The 24,257-nt window shown below is 47.5% G+C and overlaps 1 protein-coding gene across 2 annotated transcripts in view; it reads right to left on the bottom strand.

The window, feature by feature from the left end:
• Positions 1-24,257, bottom strand: part of LOC144138429 (receptor-type guanylate cyclase Gyc76C-like) — a 326,776-nt gene that overhangs the window by 192,571 nt on the left and 109,948 nt on the right. Inside the window, exons 1-3 of one of the 2 annotated variants that reach the window (XM_077670704.1) lie at positions 11,779-11,869; positions 6,808-7,198; positions 4,336-4,782 (exon numbers count right to left, since the gene is read on the bottom strand). In XM_077670704.1, coding sequence (XP_077526830.1) covers positions 4,336-4,782; positions 6,808-7,167 — 807 coding nt within the window. In that variant the 5' untranslated portion in view covers positions 7,168-7,198; positions 11,779-11,869. Of the gene's footprint in view, positions 1-4,335; positions 4,783-6,807; positions 7,199-11,778; positions 11,870-24,257 lie in introns of those variants that run through there. The other variant, XM_077670703.1, reaches the window with a different exon arrangement.

Raw genomic sequence — 24,257 nt, 5'->3', positions numbered from 1 at the left:
TCAATGGTGCGAAAGTATCTACAACCAAAGAGCGCCAAAACTGCGTCGGATGGTCGTCCAACGTGTCAGGTTTGTGGCTAGACTATGTATGAGATGAATACCGTATTTCCGAACAATTCAGCACATACGGGAGTAGTAAAAAAATGCGAAGATACTCATAATGGCAGATTATGGTGATAATGGTTGTGGCGTGGCGGATCCTGCAGCCTCTTGTTTGCTAACGGTTAATAGTGATTTTAACGAGCGTTCAAAGTTAAATAATGCCAAGACACGGCGTATGTACAGGCAGGACCGTTCAGGACTTTTGGCGCGGCCATGCATGTCCACGTTGAAAGTTTGAAGGTTTATTGAAAAAATATAGTTGTTGCATTGAAATACAATAATGAATACATACAGAAGGAGGTCCCAGAGTGAAACACTGTCGGGGGGACCTCCTGTAACAACGTTATATGGTGCGAAATTCCCAAAGGTGTAGCAGCATTCGATTGCGGTAGTGCAATGAAAATTATACAATAGAAAGCAAAAACATGGCGCAAACGATACCTCGGGTATATTTGAGGCAAACCATAAGTACAGTCACGGACAACCAAAGCTGAAACAAGGGAGTGGCGCCCGAAAGGTGCTTAATTTAGTAATTGCGGAAGAAAAAAGTGGACGAGAACAAATTAAGTGTTCTCCCATTCCACCGAAGTACGTCTTCGGGTGAGCCGCCACGGCGGCTCAGTGGTTAAGGCGCTGTACTACTGAGCCCAAGGACGCGGGTTCGACTCCCGACCGCGGCGGCCGCTTTTCTGGTAAAGGCGAAAAGCGCGAATGCCCGCGTGTTTGAGGTTGGTTGGTTGATTGATTGATTTATTGATTGATTGATTGATTGATTGATTGATTGATTGATTGATTGATTGATTGATTGATTGATTGATTGTAGAGTTTAATGCAGCGACGTAACGCAGGCGATGAGGCGCGCCGTAGTGGAGGGTTCCGGACTAATTTTGAACACCTGGGGATTTTTAACCTGCGCCGAACTCTCGTACACACGGGTATTTTCGCTTTTCGCCTCCATCAGAAAAGCAGCCGCCGCGGCCTGGAAACGAGCCCGCGACCATATGTGCTCAGCAGCACAACGCCCTAGCCATTGAGCCACCGCGGCGGGTGTTTGAGATTTCGGCGCACGTTAAAGGTCCTCAGGTGGTCAAAATGAATCCGGAGCCCTCTGCTACGGCCCGCCTCATCGCCTGTGAAGCGTCGGCGCGTTAGAACCCGCAATCAATCAATTAATGTCTACGGGTGGACGTTTATTTTGTTCTTTTTCTTCTCCTCCTAAAGGGGCCAAGTAGACAATATACAAGTTTGGTTAATAAAAAAATGCTTTGTTCCGATAACAGCGATACCAATATCATCGCAAGCTTCAAGCAAGTAATCGATGCATTAAGGAAAACAGAGGAAACAGTGGCGGCAAAGCCTTTCTCCAGCGATTTTTATGACATCACACAATCTTGTTTGTGCGATTACGGCGATTTTGTATGTCGTGACACAATCTTGTTTGTGCAACTGGCCACCGCAGACGAAAGGCATACCATCCAAAAACGTGACTGGGAGATTGTAGTGGGTCCCCAAATTTCATTACACGCTTATAACTGTGTTTGTAGTGCTGGCCCACACGACGTCACTCCAGCCCACCATTACGTCACTGTACCGCGAAATTTGAAAAAGTTTTTCCATATTTCTTGCGTTTTTTTTTCCGGCTAAAAAACGTCTTTCGCGGCTGGAATAGAGCCGGCTGAGGCTACCAAAGGCTAGTTTTTTTTTTTTTTTTTTTCAAACACAACGAAGTTGGATTTTTTGTCTTCAAGGCCCCTTTAAAAGGCGTCGCTTCGGTTCGACGCGCTGACGCCGCCGCGAGACGTTCATCCCGCTTCAGCGGTCTATATTTATCTCGGCGCGAGCTTATCGAGCCTGGGTCGGCTAGACAGCCCAGATAAAGGAGTCGCGCGTCGCACAAGAAGAGGTTCCTTGCTTCGAGAAACGGCCGCCTGTGGTCAGCGTCTTTCAGATAAAATGCCGTAGGGACGCGCTTGTTTCCCTTGCCTTTTACGGCCAGCCATTGGCTTGCCCCCCACCACGGAACACACACGTAGCAGTCTTGGTTCGCTCGCTAGGACCGGTCATATGGGGCAGAATTTCGCAAGATAGGCTGTAAGACAAACACGACGACGAGAGGTCACTCATTTCTTGTGGGGGCCCTGCTTGCATTGACGGCAGCACTTGGTTGATTGAGTGTAGGGTTTAACGCGCCGACGCAACGCAATCGATGAGGCGCGCCGTAGTGGAGGGCTCCGGATTAATTTTAACCACCTGGGTATCTTTAACGTGCGCCGAAATCTCGTACACACGGGCGCTTTTTAGAGCACTTCGTTCCGATCCAAATACGCTTTAATCGCTGCGTTGAAAGCTTCTTTTTTGTGTGTGGGCTTGTATTATTCTTCTGACGGCGTGAGAAATTGCAGTAATGATTACGCCGGCTAATTTCGGAACGAGCCGGTGGAATGTTCGTCGTAAGAAAATTTCGCGAAAAGAGACGAGCAAGAATACACGAGTTGCGCATTATTAAAGGCACGCAATAAATAATGAGTTTAATGCAACTTTCCTAGCTTCACCTGTAATCAAGTGCCAATTCACTTCAAGTATCCCGATACTCCGGGTACAATGCACCCGCTAGATTGCACACAACAAAACTGTGGTTGATTCGTCTGTCATAGGAATCGATAAAACACGAAAGCTAAATGTTCAGCGAAATCTGCAGCTGAGCATGGTTTGCGGGTCGGTGGCTGTCTTGTGGGTGTGCTTGGCGAGCGGCGTCCCGCTGGCGGGTCGCTTCGGCAAAGGTGTACTGGCGTCATTTCCGGGACGGATATGACGTCAGATAAATATTGGTTAAATATAAAACCAGAACGTGAACAACCCTAAGTATAAGGTATTGATGATGATTGATGATTGCTATTGGCTTCCCCTTTGTAACGGGTAGATGATATGTCATCTTACTAAAAAGGATAATATACCTATGTTTTCCCCTCTTGGTTCAATACTAGCGCTGCTTGGGGCAGGCATAAAGAACTTATTAGGCATAACGTACTTATGTATAAGGTACTCTTTAGTACTAAAGGTTGCTTCCCCACAAGAAGACCCTGTGTGCAGGGGTGCACAGGCCTGCACAGGCCGCTTGCTTCGTTGTAACGGCGTTACTTCCGTGACGGATATGACGTCACCGAAATTATTGTGTATCCGGGAATAAAACACTATCATGTCAAAATCGGTTGTTACCTCCTATGAACGCTTCGTAACCGTCGTCTGCGCAAAATGCCCCGTGAACTTCAAAATTTCGGCACTTCGCCCGGCTTGCGTGCTTGTTACACACAGCGTGCGCAGTAGATACGAAAGGTCTATGCGGCGAACGTACTCTTATCAACCCCACCGAGCTTGCTGATGACCACTGGTTGACGAAGTCTCCCAACTTCCATCTAAACCTGTCCGGCGACCTTTGTCGCCGGTTCATGGGGAGGATGGCACAATTTTGTGTCCTGGTGAGAACGCTCTGATTTGAGTCTCAGATAGTATTGCTGCGTCCCGGTGAGTATTGCTTCCCTACACTTGCACCTAAGTAGTTCGGCCTCACCGTCATCGACCTTTTCACCACTTAACCTATGATAAGATCAGGACATATTATATGTTGTGACGCGCATGCGCAATTGAGCCGCCTTGTCGACGGCGCCAATTGCCGTGCCGCTATTCCGCCGACAAAACGGGCGCCCTGAATCATATCTATTGGAGAATGTTCTTCTTTCTCAACCGGAACAGGCAGCACTGCAATGTTCCGACGACCCTCGATGTTGCCGAAAGTTTCCCGCTTAAAACCACGACCCACTCGGTGTCGCTTGGCTAGTGTGATCGTGTGTACACCAACACAACCAACGCTGCTAAGGCGGAGGCCTCCATGAAGTATAAACATCTTCATCACCAGCCTGCTTGTAGTACTGAAGGATGAAGGCCCCTCACAAATATCTCCGGCCACTTTTATCGTCGCTTTGCCCAGTCAATTCTTTACCACTAATTTTCTCACTTCGTACCTCCATGGAGTCTTTTGTCGCTATTTCGTTTGCCATACCTTAATAGACACTCCGGTAAACGACTGGTCGACCTGCTGTCCTTCACCCGAATCACTCGCTAAGCCTAACCACGTGTTTGCTAACCCTAACCACGTGTTCGCTAACCCTAACGTGTTAGCGACCCCCGTGATGGCCCGTGTCCCGGAAAGGAAGAGGAGCGAGCCGCCGCACTCACGTATGAGATCATGGGCAGGTTGAGGGAGGAGGCGACGGAGGCCTCCACGTAGCACGAGTCCTCAGGCCCGAAGAAGGCGACGACGCCTTTCTTCCAGCCCTCGACGACCGCCTTTGTGCCCTGGAGCATCTCGCCGCGTGTGTCGTTGTACAGCATGGTCAGATTGTGGCCTGGGATCATGTTCAGCCGGTTCACCTCGGACACCGCGTACGACATGGCGCCAGAAACCACCAGGCCTTGCCGACGGACGTTGTCCTTTCCGGCCACGTTGCTGAGGTAGCCCACGAGCAGGACTTTGCGCGGAGGACGCTCCCCGTCCCCTTTCCCGCTGCTGGAGGACGAAGAGGGGGCGGCCGTAGGTGGCGCTACTGCTCTGCCGGCTTCAACCATGGGACTCGACGTCGTCGACGACTTCCACTGTTCCGGGAGCGGTGGCGACGGAGTGGGCTGTAACGTAACAGAAAAAGCCCCACGTTGTTTGAAGGCGTCTTGCTTTTTTTTCCCCGAGCTGATCGTTTTACACCGAAGCCGTTAGTGTCCCTAATGTGACCCTAGTGTCACTAGTGTCAAGAGGCCGTTAGTGTCATGGGTACGGACCCAGTCAAGGCGATCCTGTGAGGGCTTTTTGTCTGTGCTCCCAACATATCGGAGAACGATGTCGGATAAATATGATTTGACTTTGGCCGAGATGTTTTGTGACCTAGTAGTAGTGCGCAAACAAAAATACCCTCCGAGAACATGCACATTACCCGCTTTAGACATGCGTGCGCAAGATCTTGGGCATTGGGTACGTGCGGTATCTTGGGTCTAACAGCAGCTAATAGACAGTTATCGTGCGGCTATAAGTTCGGACAACATCGACTCGTTGACAAAAGTGAAAATATCCTCTTCGTGGGCGACGGTGCTGGCTACTAACGCCTCCCACGCGAATAAACACGGGCTTATTGGGCAACTCCGGAAACCTAACGGAGTTCCGCAAATTTTTTACTCTTAGAATCCCGAAGTGGGTAATGGGTTTGGGGACGCAACTTCAGCAACAATTACAGAGGGTAAAACTGTGACAGTCATTTCACAGTCATTACTGCCCATTAAAGACTCAGCGTACACCGGGTCCTCGCGTTCTCGGGCAATGCAGCCCGTGTTTAGCTCAGTAGGTGGCAAGCGTATACGCTGGTTCATTTACTCTTGACAAATTTTGTACAGCCACGATCAAAAGATTACGGACCAGGGAAGTGTCAATTTTAGGTTATTTCTCTTCCTATAGCAGCCCTACAAACTGCGGAATGCATGCCAGATGTAGTATAAGTACTGAACTAATGAAAACTAGCGCACATAGTACTCTGGGCCGCCGTGCGGCAGAGAAATATCTCAAAATTGCTGCTTCCGTGGTCCGTAAACTTTTGCCCCTGGGTGCACATTTCAAAAGCGAATTCGCAGAATTCTCAATTAAACAGATTCATTTTCGACTCTCCTGACGCTAGCCATCTTCGATTCTACGGAAACACCGATCCTACGAGTTCATCGATTTCATGAAATCACCCCGATTCCACAAAGTCACAGGTTCTACGAAATTCACGATTTCACGAACGTCCCGATTGTACGAAGTCACAAAGCCCCGGATCCTACTAAATCACGCACTCTACAAAGTCCCCGATTTCACGAAGCGCCCGATTCAACGAAGTCACCGGTTCTACGAAGTCCCCAATTTCGCGATTAGGATTGAACTTTGAGTTTCACGAGGCTCGCCGCAAAAGAAAAGCGGGAGTTATAAACAGAGCTGACAAAATTACTTCTAAAAAGTAATTAAATTAAATTACTCATTACTTTCCTAGAACTTTCTAAAATGTAGTTAAATTACATTAAAAATTACAGGTGGCCGAAAGTAATGACATTACATTACTATTAGTTTTCAAAAGTAATGAAATTACTTTCAAACGCATGAAAGAGAACGAAGAGGCATGAGAAAGCAGGCAAAGCTCTCATCGAAGCGCTGGTTTTTTTCGCGTTCGTAGAGTTCCAATGCCCAGAGACTCTTTGGGCATTGCAACTCTACTTGGTCAACTTTTCTTGGCCAACTTTTTACGCCGTAAGAGAGGAGCGGACAGCCTATACCATAGTCAAAAGTAACTGGGTAAGTAATGAGCAATTCTCGTGAAATTATTCGCGTGAAGTAACTTATTACATTAATAAAGTACCAACACTCAAAAGTAATTCATTACATTAGCCATTACAGCAGGAAGTAATTTAATTACTGTAATAACATTACTGCCAAGCCTGGTTATAAGCTTGCAAGGGTTAAGGCTTGGGCGAGTTGGTGCTTGATTACGAATACGGGAACAGCGCAACGCAGACCGAACACAAGAACAAGGAAGTGACAACCACGAGCGCTCGTGGTTGTTGTCACTTTCTTATTCTTGTGTTTGGTCTGTGTTGCGCTATTCCCCTATCTGGTTTATAAAGATGCCAGCGCACCTGACGTCCTCCGGTCGCATTTCCTTCCGAGTCCAACGGCGAGCTTTGACCACCGGGTCGCCGTTGCTGCGTCCCGTTGCGAACCACTTCGTTCCGGGCCTGTTCCTGACTCGCGGTCGTGACCGCATCCTGGAAGGGCGGTCCCGACCGCCCGGGGGCGGCGTCATCGCTGGCTGGCCACGAGGAGACGGCGGGCGTCGAAGGCGGCGGCGGCGGCGGTCGATCCGCTAACGGCGTCACCGGGGCCGTTGACGACGCGGTCAGGTTGTCGGCACACAGCACCGTCGGCGGCAGAGAGGCAGCCAGCAGCAGGAAGACGGGTACCAGAAGCGCTGCCGGAACCCCGCCGCCCGGTCCCATAGCCGAGGAGCGGAGGCTCCCGGGCAGGACTCTGCGAGAACAGGCAGGGAGAACCGACGCTCACCAGGACGTCCAGGCGGAACAAAAGTGCCACAGCAAAAAAAAAGTAACGATGAAGCATCCCATTGCCAGAATAGAGCAAGATGACGATAAATTCTTTTATACGGAAGGGGAGGACCTAGCGTCACTAAATAAAGACTTTCAGAGTATCGGCACTCTCTTCTCTCATTGTTAAGTGCCGCCAGGATTTTCATTGGGCGGTCGGCACCACGTGATATTTGTTTACATATTGGCGCAGCCATTTTGTTTCTGGGCGCCTCTCCTCTCTCTCTCTCTCTGCTGCGCGAACGCTAGAGCCGCCGGTCGCACTCTGCCCGTGACAAACGGCGGAGGTTTCGTTGGGAGAGATGGCAACACTGCAAGCCAGAAACAAAATGGCCCCCAGACGCTTTCATGTGCACGAAGTGGCGGTACTCTTAAGCGTAACTCATTTAGTGACGCTAGGAGGACCGAAGGTCGCTGTAGGGGGAATATGGAGGGAGGTAGACGCCCACTAAATCACGCTCGCCCGGCCACTGGCAACGCCAAACTGGGCTAAGGTTACCAGGTGTTGAGGATGTTCGAGAATGTCCCTATGTAATGCTTCTATATCTGAATTCTGAAAAACACTTTGGTTCAGTTTATAAATATCAAAGCGGAGCAGTGCAGAACAAGATCTTCCATGTTTGCTTCACACACAGTGTGACAAAAGGTACATGTGCAGGGGGCAGCGGTGCCAATGTCCTTCTTCCGGTCAGCAAGTGTCTGCCATTTATGGATGATATCAGGTGTGGTGGCCGCGTTGGCAAGTACTTTCTTGATAAATATTTCTCGCGATAGGCTGAGGGGTAAATCATTAAAGACTTAACGAAGGGGGCTGCTTTTTAATCTCTCGCGCAATGTTACAAGTCAAACGGTGAAGCGACAAGGACAAGCGCTGCTGGGAGCGCCGGTATTTGTCAGTTTACTTGGACTTCACCATATGCGTGGTTTCTGGACGAAACGCCGGATGCAGACGTTGGAGTAACGAACTTAATTGCAGGCTTAGCGCATAGAGTTCCTACTAATACATACTAGAGGGAAATCTGGCGCTGCAGTCGCAGGCCGTCGTGGGCGCCGCCATTGCAGCTAGCGACGTACCTCGCCTACTTGGCTTGGCTAGCCGCAAGGCTTGTCTCTTGTATCGCAGCCAAAATCAACAAAACAGGGTAACATTTTTTTTTTTTGCTCATCGTGCATGAAGCTTCTAAATAATCACTGACAAATAAATCTTTTGGAGCTTCAATTTTAAAATAACAAGACAAATTTGAATAATCTTTTACAGTAATATAGTTGCTTTTTTGCAGCTAGAGCCACATTTTCAGCCTGTTCCTGAACCATGTCAAGGACAAGTGGAACGTGCCTGCCCGGTACATGACGGAACGCTCGCTGAAGCGCGGCTTTCCTAGACAGTGGCGCCAGATTTCCCTCTATACTCGGCGACAAGTTAAGAACGGCACCAGCTCATGCACGGTATCACTCCGCCTAAGCGACGGACCCGGATGTCAACGGGCGCGCGCGTTTTGAAAGGAAACTGCCACGAATGCGTGATAGCGTCTGCCTTTTCTCACGAAGTTTGTTTGCCGTCGCTGCAGTAGTTTATAAGCATATTAGGTCCAAAAAGATACAAAAACGGTTCGTTCCATGTTCAAACTATTCCCAGTAACGCGCTACTTGTGCTGCGCGGAGTGACATCCGGCGGCGGTGATGATGCACAGCGGCAACTTCGGTGCCGTTCTTAAGTTGTAACCGAGTATAGTATAAGTATGAAACTCTGCGGCTTAGCGAAAGAAACGCGAGGACGGTGGCAGACAAGACAGGCGCTTGTCTCGTCTGCCACCGTCACCGTGTTCCTTGCGCTAAGCCTCCCATTAAATATGTACCAACTAGCCCAACAACACGTTTTATTGGAGTAACGAACAAAGTAGCGCGGGGCAGAGTTGTAAAACTAAGACGGAGAAAGACGAAACGAGAAAACTGAAAGAAGAAGTGGTGTGGGCGAACGCATGTTTCCGTCAGTCACGGGACACGACTGAAGAGAAATGCGAGAAACCTGGAGTGAGCCAGCGCCGCAGCCAGTGACCTTGCTCCGCTTCTCAGATATGGCGGAAGCCGCAAGCTTTTAACTTTCTTTTTTTACCTCTCCCACGCGAACTTATTCCAAACACTGACCATTGGAAAAATTTCAATTTCGGGTTTCCCGCGCGCAACTTCTGAGCAACATTTGGGCTATGCTCGGGAACAAGTTAAGAACGGCAATACCTCATGTACGTTATCACTCCGCGTAAGCGACGGACCCAGATGTCAACGAGCGCGCGCGTTTTGCAAGGAGATTGCTATGAATGCGTGATATCATCTGTCTTTTCTCACGTAATTTTTTTTATCGTCGCTGCAGTAGCTTAAAAGCATATCAAGTCCAAAAAAATCATGAAAACGGCTCGTGCCATGTTCAAAATATTCCCAGTAACACCCTACTTGCGCCACGCGGAGTCACATCCGGCTGCGGTGATGAGGCACGCAGGCAACTTCCGTTGTCGTTGTTAAATTGTACCCGAGTACAGTCACTCTCACATTGGGCCTCTTCGATTTTCCACTTCTGGCTCCCCGCGGGCTGCCCGCGGGTAGACCGAGGATTCCCCGAGGCCATAGGGATACACGGGAAAATCGAATGTTGGACTGCTTCTCGGGGAGTCCGCGGTGAGCCCGAGACTGTAAATCGAAGAGGCCCATTATCATTTCAGTCGGCCAAGACAGTGCCCAGATTCTGCACCTCCCCCAAAACCCATTTACGCAGCAAGAAGTCGCCGCGGACAAGAAGTGCCAGCAATCATCTTCATCATCATCGTCGCCACCACTACCATCGCCACAATGCTGTTGACCTCCGCTAAAGGACGAAAGACTCGCGCATAAACTTTCAACTACCCACATTCTGCATCGTCTAGATATATGCTATTTACAGCTCTTATCATTGCAATCAACACGGAGAAAGTTGAGCACGCTATTCATCGGCAAGTTTTCAATGCGATGTTATACATTCACCTGCATGGTGTGCTGTGGAACGAGCATTACGGAGACACAAAGAAATCCAATCAGAGGGAAAATGTCGCCTTTTAGACCATCGTCACCTCCATCCACCTTCACTTCTTCCCAAGCTACAAGCCACTTCTTTTCAAAATCCTCGAGCTACAAAAATAAGGGAAAGGGGAGATATGAGCGCAATCCTACGCTCCAGTCTCCCTTCTCACAGTTCGTGTCAGCCGACGAACTACAAACGACCGACTGAACCATGTGCCGACTGAACGGCACGGTTAGCGCCTGTTTTTCTTCTATCTTTGTGTCCGCAAAAAAGAGGCTTCAACGCACCGGGTTCCGCATAAAGTCGCTCGGCGGCCAAATTTCGCCTCTCTTCCGTATAAACGGTTTTGGGACTACGGAACGTATTCCATTGAGGAACCGCCTTTGCAGCTCGGAGGCTTAACATAACGGGTACCGAGAAATGGCGTTACAAGTACGGGCTGTGCTGATAACTCCAGTGGAGGTGAGAGATAAAGAAATTCTAGGGAAAGAACGGATCCGGATGACGCCGGATATCACGGGGTGGTCGTCTGTATGTCCCGCAGAAGCGGCCGCAGCAGCACGCCGGGTGCGGTGACGACGGCGATGCCTACGGTTAACGACACGAATCAACGTCGCGACACCGGAGGCGTCAATTCGACGTCACTAAACTGCAGACGTTGAACCCCACAGGTGCTTGCACATTTAAACACAGTGAAAGCTCACGGCTCCCAGCTGTCCGTTCTAGGTCATTGACCTATAACCGATGAGGTCATCGTACGGCAGTGAAGACGTCTCTCAGTTGACATGCATCCTAGCGGGAACAAGATTCGCCTTCAAACCCCCAGATGGCGCCAGAGTCGTAGGAAAAACACACGAAATTTACAGTGTTTAGGGGAACTCACCTGACCACATTCCTACGGGGAATTACTAATACGTGACCAATGGGCTTAAAATTCATTGCGCAGAAATACGAAACGTATTAGTTCAACGCAAGTATGTTCCTAAAAACCTAGTTTGTTATTTCAGAAATAAATCACTTCAGTAACGAAATAAAAAAAAGTAATCAGAAGTACCCTTTAGTTTAGCTTTCTTGTACTAGATGGCGCTCGCTGACTAACAAGTGAATCTTTTTTTTTTTCTGTACAAAAGTGATATATTTCTAAAATAAGCAAACTATGCCTTTAGGAAGATCTTCATAAAACTGCAAAACTTTTCGAATTTCTGCACAATGGTTTTCAGCAGGTTGGTAAGTCTCATAGGAATCTGATCAGGTGATTCAAACTAAACTGACCACCGAGTGGGGGGCAAACTGTTCGTCTTTGTTCGTCGTCAATCACGGCACACACAAACGGCACTAATTATCTCCTGACGCCACGTTTCGAAAGAACACTCGAAGAGGAGATAAAAAGGTCGCGGCACAACTGACGTCTACGACATTTACAAGCTACAAAAGAGAAAAGCCGACGACATTCGTACCAGGAGCCAGAAAGTCTGGGGTGTCAGTCGGACGATAGCATTTCTCTCGTTGCACGGACGTTCTTGGGAATGGCGCACACTTTAGCAGACCGGGAACGCGACAACGAACGCTGAAAGCTTACAAGATGAATTGTACAGTCCCGCGCGGAGGATGTTTGCCACCAGGAAGCGGCAGATAAGGTCCACGCCCGCGATGCGCCTTATCAGTCCATTATTGAATGGCCCCCGGTAGCGCGTTGACGGAATACTCCATAAAAAGCACGCGTATGCACTTCTGGTCGTAGAAGAAAGCGATAAAAATGTCCACACCGGGATCAAGTGTTGTCCGCCGGTGATATACGAGCGGTTTACTTATCGTACCATTCTTCGGGCGCGAATGCTAGCTAAACCTTTATTTAGCGCCTGCCAAAGCCCTGGTGACGCAGTGGCCAGCAAGGACCATGAAGGCGCTTCGGCCGGTGATGGTATTATAGAATATGCGACGTAAGTATCATAAGAACTAGAAGGATCGAATGGGTGGGTAGATTTTTTATTGAAAAAAACCGAATCAATCGATCAAGTTTTTTCCGGATATGAAAGGGAAGGACCTATGAACTTACGACAAAGATAAGTCTGATGAGTCAGAACAATCGTTGAAGGATTTTAATGGATTCGTGGGTAGATTTTTTATTGAAAGAATCGTGTCAATCAACCAAGTTTTTTCCTGATATAAAGGGCCAGTACTTATGAACTTATGACGAAGGTAAGTAAGAACAACCTACTGACAGTGGTCGGGAACCATTAACAAGAAGATAATTCTATAGAAAGCTCTCGCGAGGTCACTGCAATTCAACTTTTATTCCGGAATTATGGCAGCTTACCTTGATAGGCTTTCCTCGGGAAGTCAACTGACGGTCAGCATCATTTTCTCACCATAGGAATTGCTGACTGTTGTGGCTTTACGTTTACTCGAAAAAAAATGTGTACTTTTTAGCAAAATCTTGACCTGTCATGGGTTGATGCATTGCCGTCACTTCTCAAAAAAAAATTTTTTGCCTTTTCTTACGCTTACCACTGTACAAATATGTACCGCTTTGTTTACTTTGTCCGTTACATCGTACTTTCACAACCTATTCATTCCGTACGCTGTTTGTAAGCACCGGCTTCTCTGGAATTTTCGCGTCGCTGTTTCAAAATAATTACCATCATTTTCTAAAGTAAAGCTTAGAGAAGCGCGCAGGCTAAATGTGCGTCCAGCCTTCGCTGAAAGTGCGTCCTATCGATCGTCAAACCATGAAAAACCCAAACCGAAATGAAGAACGAAACCATGCGACGATTTTTTGCGCACTAAGTAAACGATTCTATCTAACAATCTAAATATCGGTTTACGAGATAAAGGTATATACTGTTGTACTCCTTCGTGATCGACGCGTGTGTGCACTATTTAGAACCGCTCCTTTTCTTGCGATTTTCATGTAACCGTTTAATCTGACAGATAAAGGAGGCCAGGTTTAAACGCACGAGCCGTGTGTCCAGAGACCTTATCAGAGCTTTTTTTCAGCCAAACGGCCTATGGGGAAATGCATTGCTTCTTGACGGGACACTACCCGGCCCACTGAGAAAGCTTTCGCTTTGAAAGCTGCGAAGTTCGTTTATACTAAACGACTGCCACACAAAACGGAGCAGCTACACGCGCGGCGTGTGGAAAAACCGTTTTTCTCGGGGCGGAACTTCCCGGCATTTCTTGAAGCGAAGTACGAAGACTCTGTAACACTTAGTAATGAACTCAGCAGTCCACCCATTCTAATCCTTTTACAGCGCTACGTTTTTTTGGCGTCCCTTCGGAAGCGCAAAAAAGAAAATATCTCTTTTTAGGGCCGAAGCCCCTTAGGGGCTGGGGCTGTTGGCGTCTGCTGTCGTCGTCGTCATCGTAATCGTCGTCTCATGTAATCACGGTACTAAAACAACGGGAAACTCGTTTACGCCTCGCACTAGAATGTGACGCGTACTAGAAAGAACACTGGCACACTCGTTTACAGCTCGCGCTGGAGCGTTTATTAACGCGCACTTAAAAAACACCGGGACACTCGTTTACGCCTAGTGCTAGAGAGCTTCGTGCTCCAAATACACGAGACTTTTACAGCAAAGCTGAATACCTTTACCACCCAACGGTTTCATCTTAGTGGGTAAAAACGCCAAGGCGCCAAGAAGAAACTTATACACGGCATGCTTCGCCCCTCACCAGTTTTCACTTTAGCGGAGATGGCCCGGCATTTTTTGGGTTAAACTTGGTAGCGTGGGCTCGTTACACCACGTGGAAGTCGGCGGAATTGCCAGGGGGACTGCCTGATGTCAATGTTTGTTTTGGCACGATTTCACCGCCAAAGCTGGTTTTTAATCACCGAGTTTTTTTAATCTTGCATAATTAAAAATATTCTTCAGAAATTATATGTTTCTTTCTTACCGTATAAAAGTATGTACGCCTTGGGATTGGAACGAGAGACAGAGGAAGAGGAGTAAAGAGTTGAGTGGGAGGGTATTATAATCCTTTTCCTGAAGACATACAATGCAGTGTCACGTGGTCCTCCTACCCAGGTTAAGTGAGGAGCGGATTTTTCCCTTCTATAAACTTGCCTCTCGCACCCTTAACAACATGTGACCGCACCCTCAAAGCAACTGTTACTTTCGTCACTTTCAGCTTTAGATATTTCCGGAGACTGCCATGGTCGGCGGCATACTGTTTACGACGCGCGCGCCAAAGGTGCTTTGTCTGTCCGGCCCTGTCCTTAATTAAGCCAACGCCGCTTTCAGAACACAGTGCTTTTTACTAAACGGTTTAGTGAAGCAGTTCCGCTGTTTCGACAGTTAAGTTAAAGGTTAAGGAGCGGCAAGTACTTAAAACCTTCTATTTGAGGCATACGCCGGCGAACTTCGGTTTCCTGCTGTTCTTTTTGCTTCTTCTGCTGCTACTGCTGTTTCCGCTAAACTGTTTCCCTCATTTCGCGCTGCAACAACGGGACTTGTTCCGTCACGTCTTTCCAAACACGGAAACTCTGCACCCTCCAAATCACGACGTCGATTTTCTGGAAGCACTATAGGCATTATAGCAGTGGCGTGCGCAGAATTTTGCTTGGAGAGCCGGGCCCACTTTAAAAATTGAAAAAACAATAACAAACATTAGCAAATATTTTAACAAGAAACAAACAAAATAAAAAATAATCACAAAAACAACAACAAAAAATGGCACGTGGTGGATCCAGCATTAAAAACCACCTCCCGTCCCAAGAATTTCGGAGGGAGACCGGGCCCCCTCCGGCACCCCCTGCGTACACGCAAGAGCATTTTAGTACACACAGTGGCCTTGCGAGATTAGTGCACTTCGGGGGTGACTACCCATCCCGCGAAGAGCCTTATTAACATCGTGGACACAACATCAGCGCCCAAAGAGACATTCAATTTTGTGACGAAGACTTTGCCATTCCCACATCCCTCCACCTAGCGCTCCCCATGCATGGCCTCCGGGCCTCGCCTTTCCTCCAATAAAGGTTTTAATCTATCAATCAATCACGGCGTGCGTGTTCCAATTGGGATTTTAATTAAATTAAGCGCTGCGGCTACATGCGGGATACGAGGAGTGCCGTAGTGGATTGCTACAGGCCAAGTTAGACCACCTGGGTAGCCTTCACGAGTGCCGAAAGTTCGACACATTGGCGTCTTACAGCTCAAGGTACATATGGACCACCTCGGAAGAGTTCGGGGGGCTGAGCTCTCGTTAAATTAAAATTGTAACGGATTAGCAGGACAGAAGCGATTAACGATCAATGGAAGAGTCCTTCATCCACTGCAGCGGAGTTAAACATGATGGTGATTATGATGATGACATTAAAATTAGTCATTGACGTCGTGATTGTCACCATGGGCCCAGGAAACGATGATTGTTAAGGTCTAACTCATCGGTAAACAAATAGGGGACAGCAAATACAATAAGTAGCAGTGGTAGTACAGTTTGCTAAAGGGCCCAAATTATGCGTCCTGGAGTTCGGTAGCTCGTCGCACCAAGGCTGCTCACTCTTCTAGCGATGCGGAGAAAGGCAAGCCATGAGTGGCAACAGAACGACGTGGGATTTGAATCGTTGCGCAGTCTGTCGTTCGGGATAACCTATCGAGAAGTACCCTCTCACAAGTACGACTTCCAAGTGCCATTAGCCGGTTCGACAAGCTAGCTATACGACGCATAGTGCGGCAGAGTTTGTTCTCGGTCAGTGTCTTGTATCGAGACACATCAACAGTTGTTCAGCGACCAGGTGTAGGAATGCGCGGAATGCTCTCAGTGGGATATGCCCAAATCAGTCGACAAACAGAGATAAGCACCGCTGACAGTGAGACTGAGAGGGGGCAAGGAGTGGCGTGTTGCTCTGCGAAACATCGAAACTTCTGAATGGGAGGCTTAGCACATTTTGCGCATCGTCTGATCCTTCTGGCCACTTATTCATACTCGGCGCAATTCCAGATGAAAGTGAAGAATCGTTAGTTCGCAAAAAACTGCAAATGATTCGCTGTCTTTACTTCCACGACTGAGAATATTGTCACCGGTTTCCTTCAAAACGACTACGAAGACAATATTGCTAGCTTAAACTTGGCAGGTTGGTAGTTTATTTGGTAGTTGATACTATCACTACAACGTTGTTCGGCAAGAAACGCGGTTTCGAGCAGATAAGGGCAGAGTTTAAATTATTACCCGCTTGCGAACGAAGCCTAAGTGCGTAACCAAAAGTTCTTATCGCGTTTTTAAGGAAAGAGATAAAAAAAAAAACGAGCAGTGTAGTGCGCCGACTCATACCGATAATACGCTCATCATCAACAAGCCACAACGAAAGAATAGTTCAAGGAGAGATGAACAGGCACGTGCAGCGAAATCTTGAAAAACAAGAAAAAGAGGGACAAAGAAAAAAAGGATCCACCAAGGCTGCACAGGACAAAGTTCTGAATCCCTGGATCCCGTCCCGTCATTAGGGCGAGAAATTTGGAATGGCCCGAAGGTATACTCGAAGGAACACTAATTAGGCCACGCTACAAGATAACGGTACGGCAGGCCCGCCCCCTCTTCGCAGCGGCAGACTTACGTTTAAATCCCCTATTACAGCGAAAATGAAGCAAAACAGCGAGTTTTCGTTCGTTCGAAGGATTACCACGTCACAGTTATAACCATAGAATTTTTCACGTGAGCTTCAGACAATTCAGCCAGATAAATAGAAAAGAAGACGAAAGAGCCGCGACCAAGAGGCCACTTCATCAGTCTCCCTGTATGACGCCACAGGAACTATGTTTAGAAATTGGCGGCCTCGGACAAAGGCTGCCCCCAAGAAACATAATTAGAGGTGCATCTTGGTTCGCTTTATTACGCTGCTTTGATGCCAGATTGGAATTAGCTGTTTACTCTGTGTTCGTTGCTTCCATACCCACAATGCCACTTCTTACGTATAGTGGGAGATTCGAAAAAGTGGAAATCATTTTTCGGTGAAAACAATACCCTTCGTCGCCGGAAGAAAAATTATGCAAGTGAAACAACGAAAGGATACTTTAAAACAATGATTTATGTTGCCTTCATGGTCCTTAAGTTGTAACACGAAAAAAGATCAATTCATTACAAAAATATCCACGCTCTGATTACATGAAATTTTCGCGATATTGGATAGGGAAAATTGATGAATAGGATTGTAGGCGCCTATAAGCCAGTCGATATTTTCAGATAGCATAGCTTTGTTGCGCGATATCCGACGAACATAAATACGAAAAGAAATTGGCCGCGTATCTGCTCCTTTCATCGCAAATGTCGACAAAAGACGATAGTCTTTGTCGACATTTACCAAGTAAATGCCTCCCTTCGCTTTCCCGCTCACCTCTCATGTTGTTCCTCTGGCGTCGCGCTCCTCCCAAAGTAAACCCGCTAAAGGTTTGCTCAAATCAATTTAAATTTACCGCGTTCCACTGCTCCAGGCAGGGTGCCTCGATGCCAGCGCTGCCGTGCGGCGGAGACGCGCGTGAATCGAGACGCCCTACTACAACGTTTATAGAACCGCGTTGCCCTAGTCTACATGCGTTCCAAGCAGAAAGTGGAACCTATCCAGTGGAATCTTTCGTAACTGTTGCCGCTTGATTTCTTAAAATGCCGCCAGAAGCTGTAGTGGCGCGGGCGATGCAGGCGACAGTGTCATTTTTTTTTTTTCGGCAGTGGATGTACTATTTCATTTCGCAAAAATCAAGCATCTATGAATTTATTTACAAAGGAACACTGTAAATATCCTTTGCGTAATAATTTTCTGTAATGTCTTGTTCTTGTTCAACAATGTTGACAAATATGAGCGTATAAACCGGACTTGGACGTTTAGATTTGGCTCTGAATATACAAGAGTATTGCAGACTTCGTTTCACTTTGGCCGCGTGGCTGAATCGAGTCACAGACAGACCAAAATTTGTGCGTTTAAGTAGCCCAAGAAAGACTATCGTCTTTAAAACGAACAAGGTAATGTACCAGCTTAACGCGGGAAACTAGCGATAATTTGTTTAGCGACTTTCAAGATTCCTTCCGGCGCGTACACATATATAGGAAAACATTACACTTGGCTCAGATGTTCAGTCGCCACATCATAAAACAAATCTTCATAGCGATTTTCGATCAGCTCACAAAGTTACGGAAAGCTGAACCTTAGTACAAACGTTCAGAAGTCGCATCAACAGCAACAGTAAAGGTTTGGCCTTCAAAACGTAATTAACGAGCTCCAGAAAACAGAAAAAAAAAGTCCTACGAGAGGAGAAAGAAAGCGCTTCTTCTGTCGCGCTATCTTTTCTTGCGCCGCTTAATTACCTGCCGCTGCTTGAGGATATAGGAAGCAATCGGCCCTCATTAGGGAGCAAGCTATTTTAGGCCATATCTTGGCTCAATTAAAGAAAGGCACTTCGCAAGGATACGGGATGCTTTGGCCAAGCGAGAGGCACTTCAAACGGGAAGCACACTGGTTGCGTAGGAGCGGGTCGACAAACGGAAGTACGTAGGTAGTTAAGCGGCAGACACGTGTGCGCCTGAGAGTTTTAGCTCACCGTGTGTACCGTGTGTTCCGTGAGTACCGTGTGTAGCGGGACGCGAGTGCGCATGCGCGCGCGGGCGCGGCGCGGCGGGCCACACCTCTGCCGCCAAACCGGTTCTCGGAGTGCGGGACGCGTGCGCAGACGCGTGCGCAGACGCGTGCGCAGACGCCTCCTTTTCCCCTCACGCGTCTCACCCTTACAGTAAAAGGACATATAAGGATGTTGGCGGAAAAGGTAAACTATAGGTCTGCCACAGTCTCCATAGGCCAGCGAAACGGTAAACGCAGCGGTTCACCCACACAATGCAACGCAATGAACAATGAATACATTGCGAAAAATCGCGCGACAGCTGTCGCAGTGCTCGGATTCCGGCGACAGGTTGAGCAACCTCATATATGTTTAAAGGATGAAGTTTAAAACGACCCATTGAGCGAAAAGCCAACGTCGTAACAGGACAACGGCTCATTCGGAAGCGTTCCATAGCACGAGGCGTTCCACAGTGCGAACTCTTAAACTCGGCATAAGATACAGGTGGTCGTATAGTAAGTACACCGGATATGAAGGGTGAGGAGGAAGAAGCGCAGTTCACAATAGTCGTAAACATTCCCATTACACGGCGGTAAGAACGAGCAGCGACGCAACGCGTAGGAAAGAGATCGAAGCAATTGGAAAGCGTTCAGGCAAAACAAAGCGTTCTCAAGCGGCAAGGTAACACGCCATTCGACAACGCGAGAAGGCGCAAGGCGTCGCAGGCGTTCAACTGGACATTCATGCTTTCTCAATCATGAAAAATTAAATTTGAAGAATTTTTTGGAATCGTATAAAAAGCACACGCTGCCAGGAGGACGGCAGAAAAAGCTGTCTTAAGGCCAGATTGGCAGAGCTGCCGGCCCGTGTGCGGCACCAGCACAACACAACGTACAGCATCCAATCTTCCGCAGTACATAAGCAAGAAGAATAAAAAATTAGCAATCGCATAGAAATAGCATATGCATGGCGTCTCTTGTTCCAAAATAATACGTACGAAACAAAGAGGTATACCGCTCAATACACACACACAAAAAAGGGAAAGCGTCAGGACGTTATAAACCGTCACGTACGGCGCAAAAATTGTCGCCACAAAACCAGCCAGGAAATAAGCTGCAGCAACACAGATCGAGTACCGTATTTTCGCGCGCATAACCCGCCCCTGCATATAATCCGCATCTCCCCTTCAGCCCACCGGAAAAAAAAAATCATTTCGTATTGCCCGCACATTTGATACAGGAATGCTGCATGCACCAAAGCTACTGCTCAAGCAACAGATCACATACTATGCAGAAAAAAAAAAGTAGGTATTTAGAAAGTGGAATATACTGACTGCAAGGCGAAGATCACAATTCACTTATAAAATTAAGTTGTTAGAGTACGCTCGTCCTTGTTTTTTCTTCCTTGTCCTAGTATGTTTTGCGCACTTGCATGGAAGGCTTAGTCAGTGTTACTGCGTAGGAGCTTCACGGCACAACACGCATTGCCGTGAAGATGTACTGAAGGAAAAACCCCGCGTATTATCCGCAACCTCACTTTGCCACTGAAATTTTCGCATTTTTGGTGCGGGTTATATGCGCAAAAATACGGTATTCGTACACGTCAACAAGGAACTAAACGAAGGAACCAGAAATACTGACAGTTGTGATAAAAAAAACGAAGTGCTTAGATGCCCCCTCAAATATGAAGGGTAAAAGATTATTTGATTGATTGATTGATTGATTGATTGATTGATTGATTGATTGATTGATTGATTGATTGATTGATTGATTGATTGATTGATTGATTGATTGATTGATTGATCTTATTTTCTTCGACCTTAACTTCAAATTACTCCGAACCTCAGATAATTTCGGACATCAGACAGCTTAATTTCGTCGACCCACAAGGAGGGGTGGCACCTGCCAAGGCCTCATGTTTTCTCAAGACCTCCCATTTTCACCTTGCAACTGCAATCGCCGCTCCCCAAGTGCAAAGCGTGCCGTCTCCAAACTGCATAACGCACTGCGAGAACGGACTAGAGAGAAAATGGATGAGGATGGGGAGGTGGAAGAGGAGAGACACGGACGAGAGGGCGCAGAAGCGGCAACAATGAAGAATAAGACAGCGCGCGCTATTTTAGGCGGCCCCCGAAAGAACGAGGGTAGGGAGAGCCGCTTATTTATATGCGCCCATCATACGCGCGCAGCGACACCCACCGCTACGCAGTCGCCAAAACTCGCGCACCGCCCGCCGTTGTTATTCGGCGCGTCGCCTACAACCATATTAAGGCCACAGGGTAGCTATATTAAATAGGCCGCATCGCGTCACTGATAATTCTTCCTAATTTCCCCAAACTTCGAACGGTGTCAAAACACGAAAGTGCATTTATAAACGGGTGACCGCTTAACCGGGTGGATAACCATCAAAAAATAAAGGCTAACTCGAACCTCGAAGGTGATGATTCGCCGGGACTGATCGCTCCTGGATGCACGCCCGAGTCGATTATGCTGGGCAAAGAACACGCTTAGCACCTGCGTCGCCCGATGCTGCCCCCCCCCCCCCTTCCCCACAAAAAAAAAAAAAAAAAAAGACAGGGAGACAGCCCGTATCTTTGTTCGCCCGCTCCGAGAACTTTTGGATGTTGTCGACTTGTTTTTCCCTGAATATTATTGGCTTCGTTTGTACTCCTGCATCTAGATCGTGGCCGCCGGAGCGAGTACGACGCGCTATTCCGAGGTCGCGTAGCATCGCAGCGTCGGGGAGCAATGGGCTGTATCGGAATGCGCGCCGGTTTGTTGGTTCTGTCGGGCTGATTTTTCTGGAAGCTGTGAACGTCGGCGGCCCGGGAGACTGCTTGCATTGTTGTATACGTGATGCCGAAGTCTTTACTACGCGGGATTGGTCAAAAGGCGAAAAATGCAGCCATAAATTGTTCTAAATAACAGCAGTGCGAGCGAGCCACATGTGTATCCCGCGGGATCATACAGCAGGTGGGACCGTAGTCGATGGAATACGTCATCGAGGTACAAGCTGGAAAGCTCCAAATGTTTCGAAATATTCGGAATATACGCGAAGCGATTAGCAGCAAAACCCGAAATTTTGTTTCCGCATCTCCTTTTTTCAAAGAAAAACAAAACCGTGCACCAACCGTTGCTTCGGCAGTGCAGTTCATTGCCTAAACGGTTGAAAAAATTGCGTACTGTTTGTCTGAAGCTTCACGTACATATACCGAGAGTTGTTGGTTCGGACACCACCGCCCTGAACGAGTGTTTTTCTCCAGTTTCTAAATTTTGAGAAAATTAGTTTCATTCGGGAAAGAACCATAGGAACGCCCTAAGATCAATTAACTGGCCCATCATTTTATTTTTTTATTTCTCTCTCTCTCTCTCTCTCTCTCTCTATATATATATATATATATATATATATATATATATATATATATATATATATATATATTGTCCTGGGCTCTTGCACATTGGCAATCCAGGTGTTGAGTTATGGCCAACCTCTCCTCCAGGGATATGCGCCACTGCCAAGCTGGTACACAGCCTTGAGAGAGAGACGACGACGACGCTGAGAGCCTTGCGGACGTGCGCGCTGTACCTGGAACACTGTTGCTGCTTTAGCTACCAGCTCGTATTTGCCTGTCAACACATATTACGAGCAGTGCCTTCATTGCCACGTCACATCTTGTGGTGGAGGTGCAAGTTCCCTACCTCTGTCCCGCCAGTCTTGGCACAACACGGAGCTTCGGCGAGGGCGTATCATCCATCGCGGGACGATGCCACCAACCCGTGAGCCGGCATCCACCAACCCGATAGTCATTGTCTCCCCACCTCGCGACCCCGGCTTTTTCTCTGGCGCTGACAATGAGGACATTGATCAATGGCTCAGCATGTACGAGCGCGTCAGCACCCACAACCGGTGGGATGACACTTTCATGTTGGCCAATCTACCCCTAAATCTGAAAAAACCCGCTCTGGTGTGGTTCCAAACCAACGAAGCCCGGCTGACCAGTTGGGATCAATGCAAGCAGGAACTGCGCGATTTGTTCGGTTTTTATGTTTTTCTCGTGTGGCTGTTCACTGTTCACCATTTTCTCACACACACACACACACACACACACACACACACACACACACACACACACGCACACACGCACACACGCGCACACGCGCACACGCACACACACACACACACACACACACACACACACGCACGCACGCACGCACGCACGCACGCACGCAAAAGCACCGTGCGTCAAATCCACGCAGGCAAACAATTTACTCAAATGGAGGCTTAGCACGACTATGTGAGCTCAAGTATTTAGACCTAGGTTTACGTCGTGATCGTGTACTGTTTTGGTGGCTTGGAGGTTAAGTACTCGCCTACTGATTCAAAGGGCGGAGGTTCGAAACCCGCTCAGTGACCTTTGTTTTTTTTTTTTCTAACCGTGTTTTAATTGCAGTTTTTCTGCCTTAGGTTATATTTTGACATTGTTGTTGCTCTTGTTGCTCTCGTCTGGCTGTGTCCCTTTTTTTTCTGTCGCAATATATTTCTACCGCAAGCTCTGCCCCAAAAAACAGTACACCGCTTCAGCATTTAGTTGCAAGGATAAGCCATTTTACAACGACCCTGAAGGAAAACACAGACTAGGACAATCGGAAGCCACTTTTTAGGTTGTTTTTGTTTTCATTGCTTCGTTTTCTATTCGGCTTTTTGTGTTCTTTTTACTTTTCCTGGTCTGTATATTCTTCTCCCTCCCACTTTTTTTTTCGTAAGGGGAGGGACGAGGCACTTCGAACAGCCTCGTTCAATATGTATCCTTTTTACGCCACTGTTTCATACAAACGTACCAGTTGGTAATATTAATTCTGCGAATTTATCAGACCTCACTAGCACGAAATAACGTATACAGTGCTGCAGAATTTCCACAAACCATCGGCATTGTTTCTTACCATCTCTAGCCAAGCCAAAAAACTTAACCTTTCGAGTATAATTAAGGCTTACATGCTCGACTTTATGTTTACTTGAGGAAGCACAATCTTCAGAAAAAGAATGTAAGGCAACAAATAGTTATCCTTCCTCCCAGTGTCCTAGAGGCAACACAAAAGACATAAGTCAGTCTTTTGACTTCATTTTGCCTTCAGTACATACATAAGCAACAGCATTACGGCACACAGAAGAATTAAGACAGCAAATTCAAGTTCTATCTTACAGCCTTTGTCCTAGAGGCAACACAGGGGAAACAGGCCAAAGCCTTTTGACTTCATTTTGCCTTGAGTACACACATGGGCAATAGCATTGCGGAACTCAGAAAGAGAAGAAATAAGTCATTTTTAAAGTTTTATACCTCTCATCCGAAATAAAATCTTCGTATAGAAATTTAAACTTTGTCTTTACCA

This window comes from Haemaphysalis longicornis, unplaced genomic scaffold, assembly GCF_048455015.1.
Source record: "Haemaphysalis longicornis isolate Haplotype H1 unplaced genomic scaffold, Haemaphysalis longicornis Haplotype H1 scaffold_5, whole genome shotgun sequence".
Taxonomy (NCBI): domain Eukaryota; kingdom Metazoa; phylum Arthropoda; class Arachnida; order Ixodida; family Ixodidae; genus Haemaphysalis; species Haemaphysalis longicornis.
This window is presented reverse-complemented; position numbering and strand designations above follow the sequence as displayed.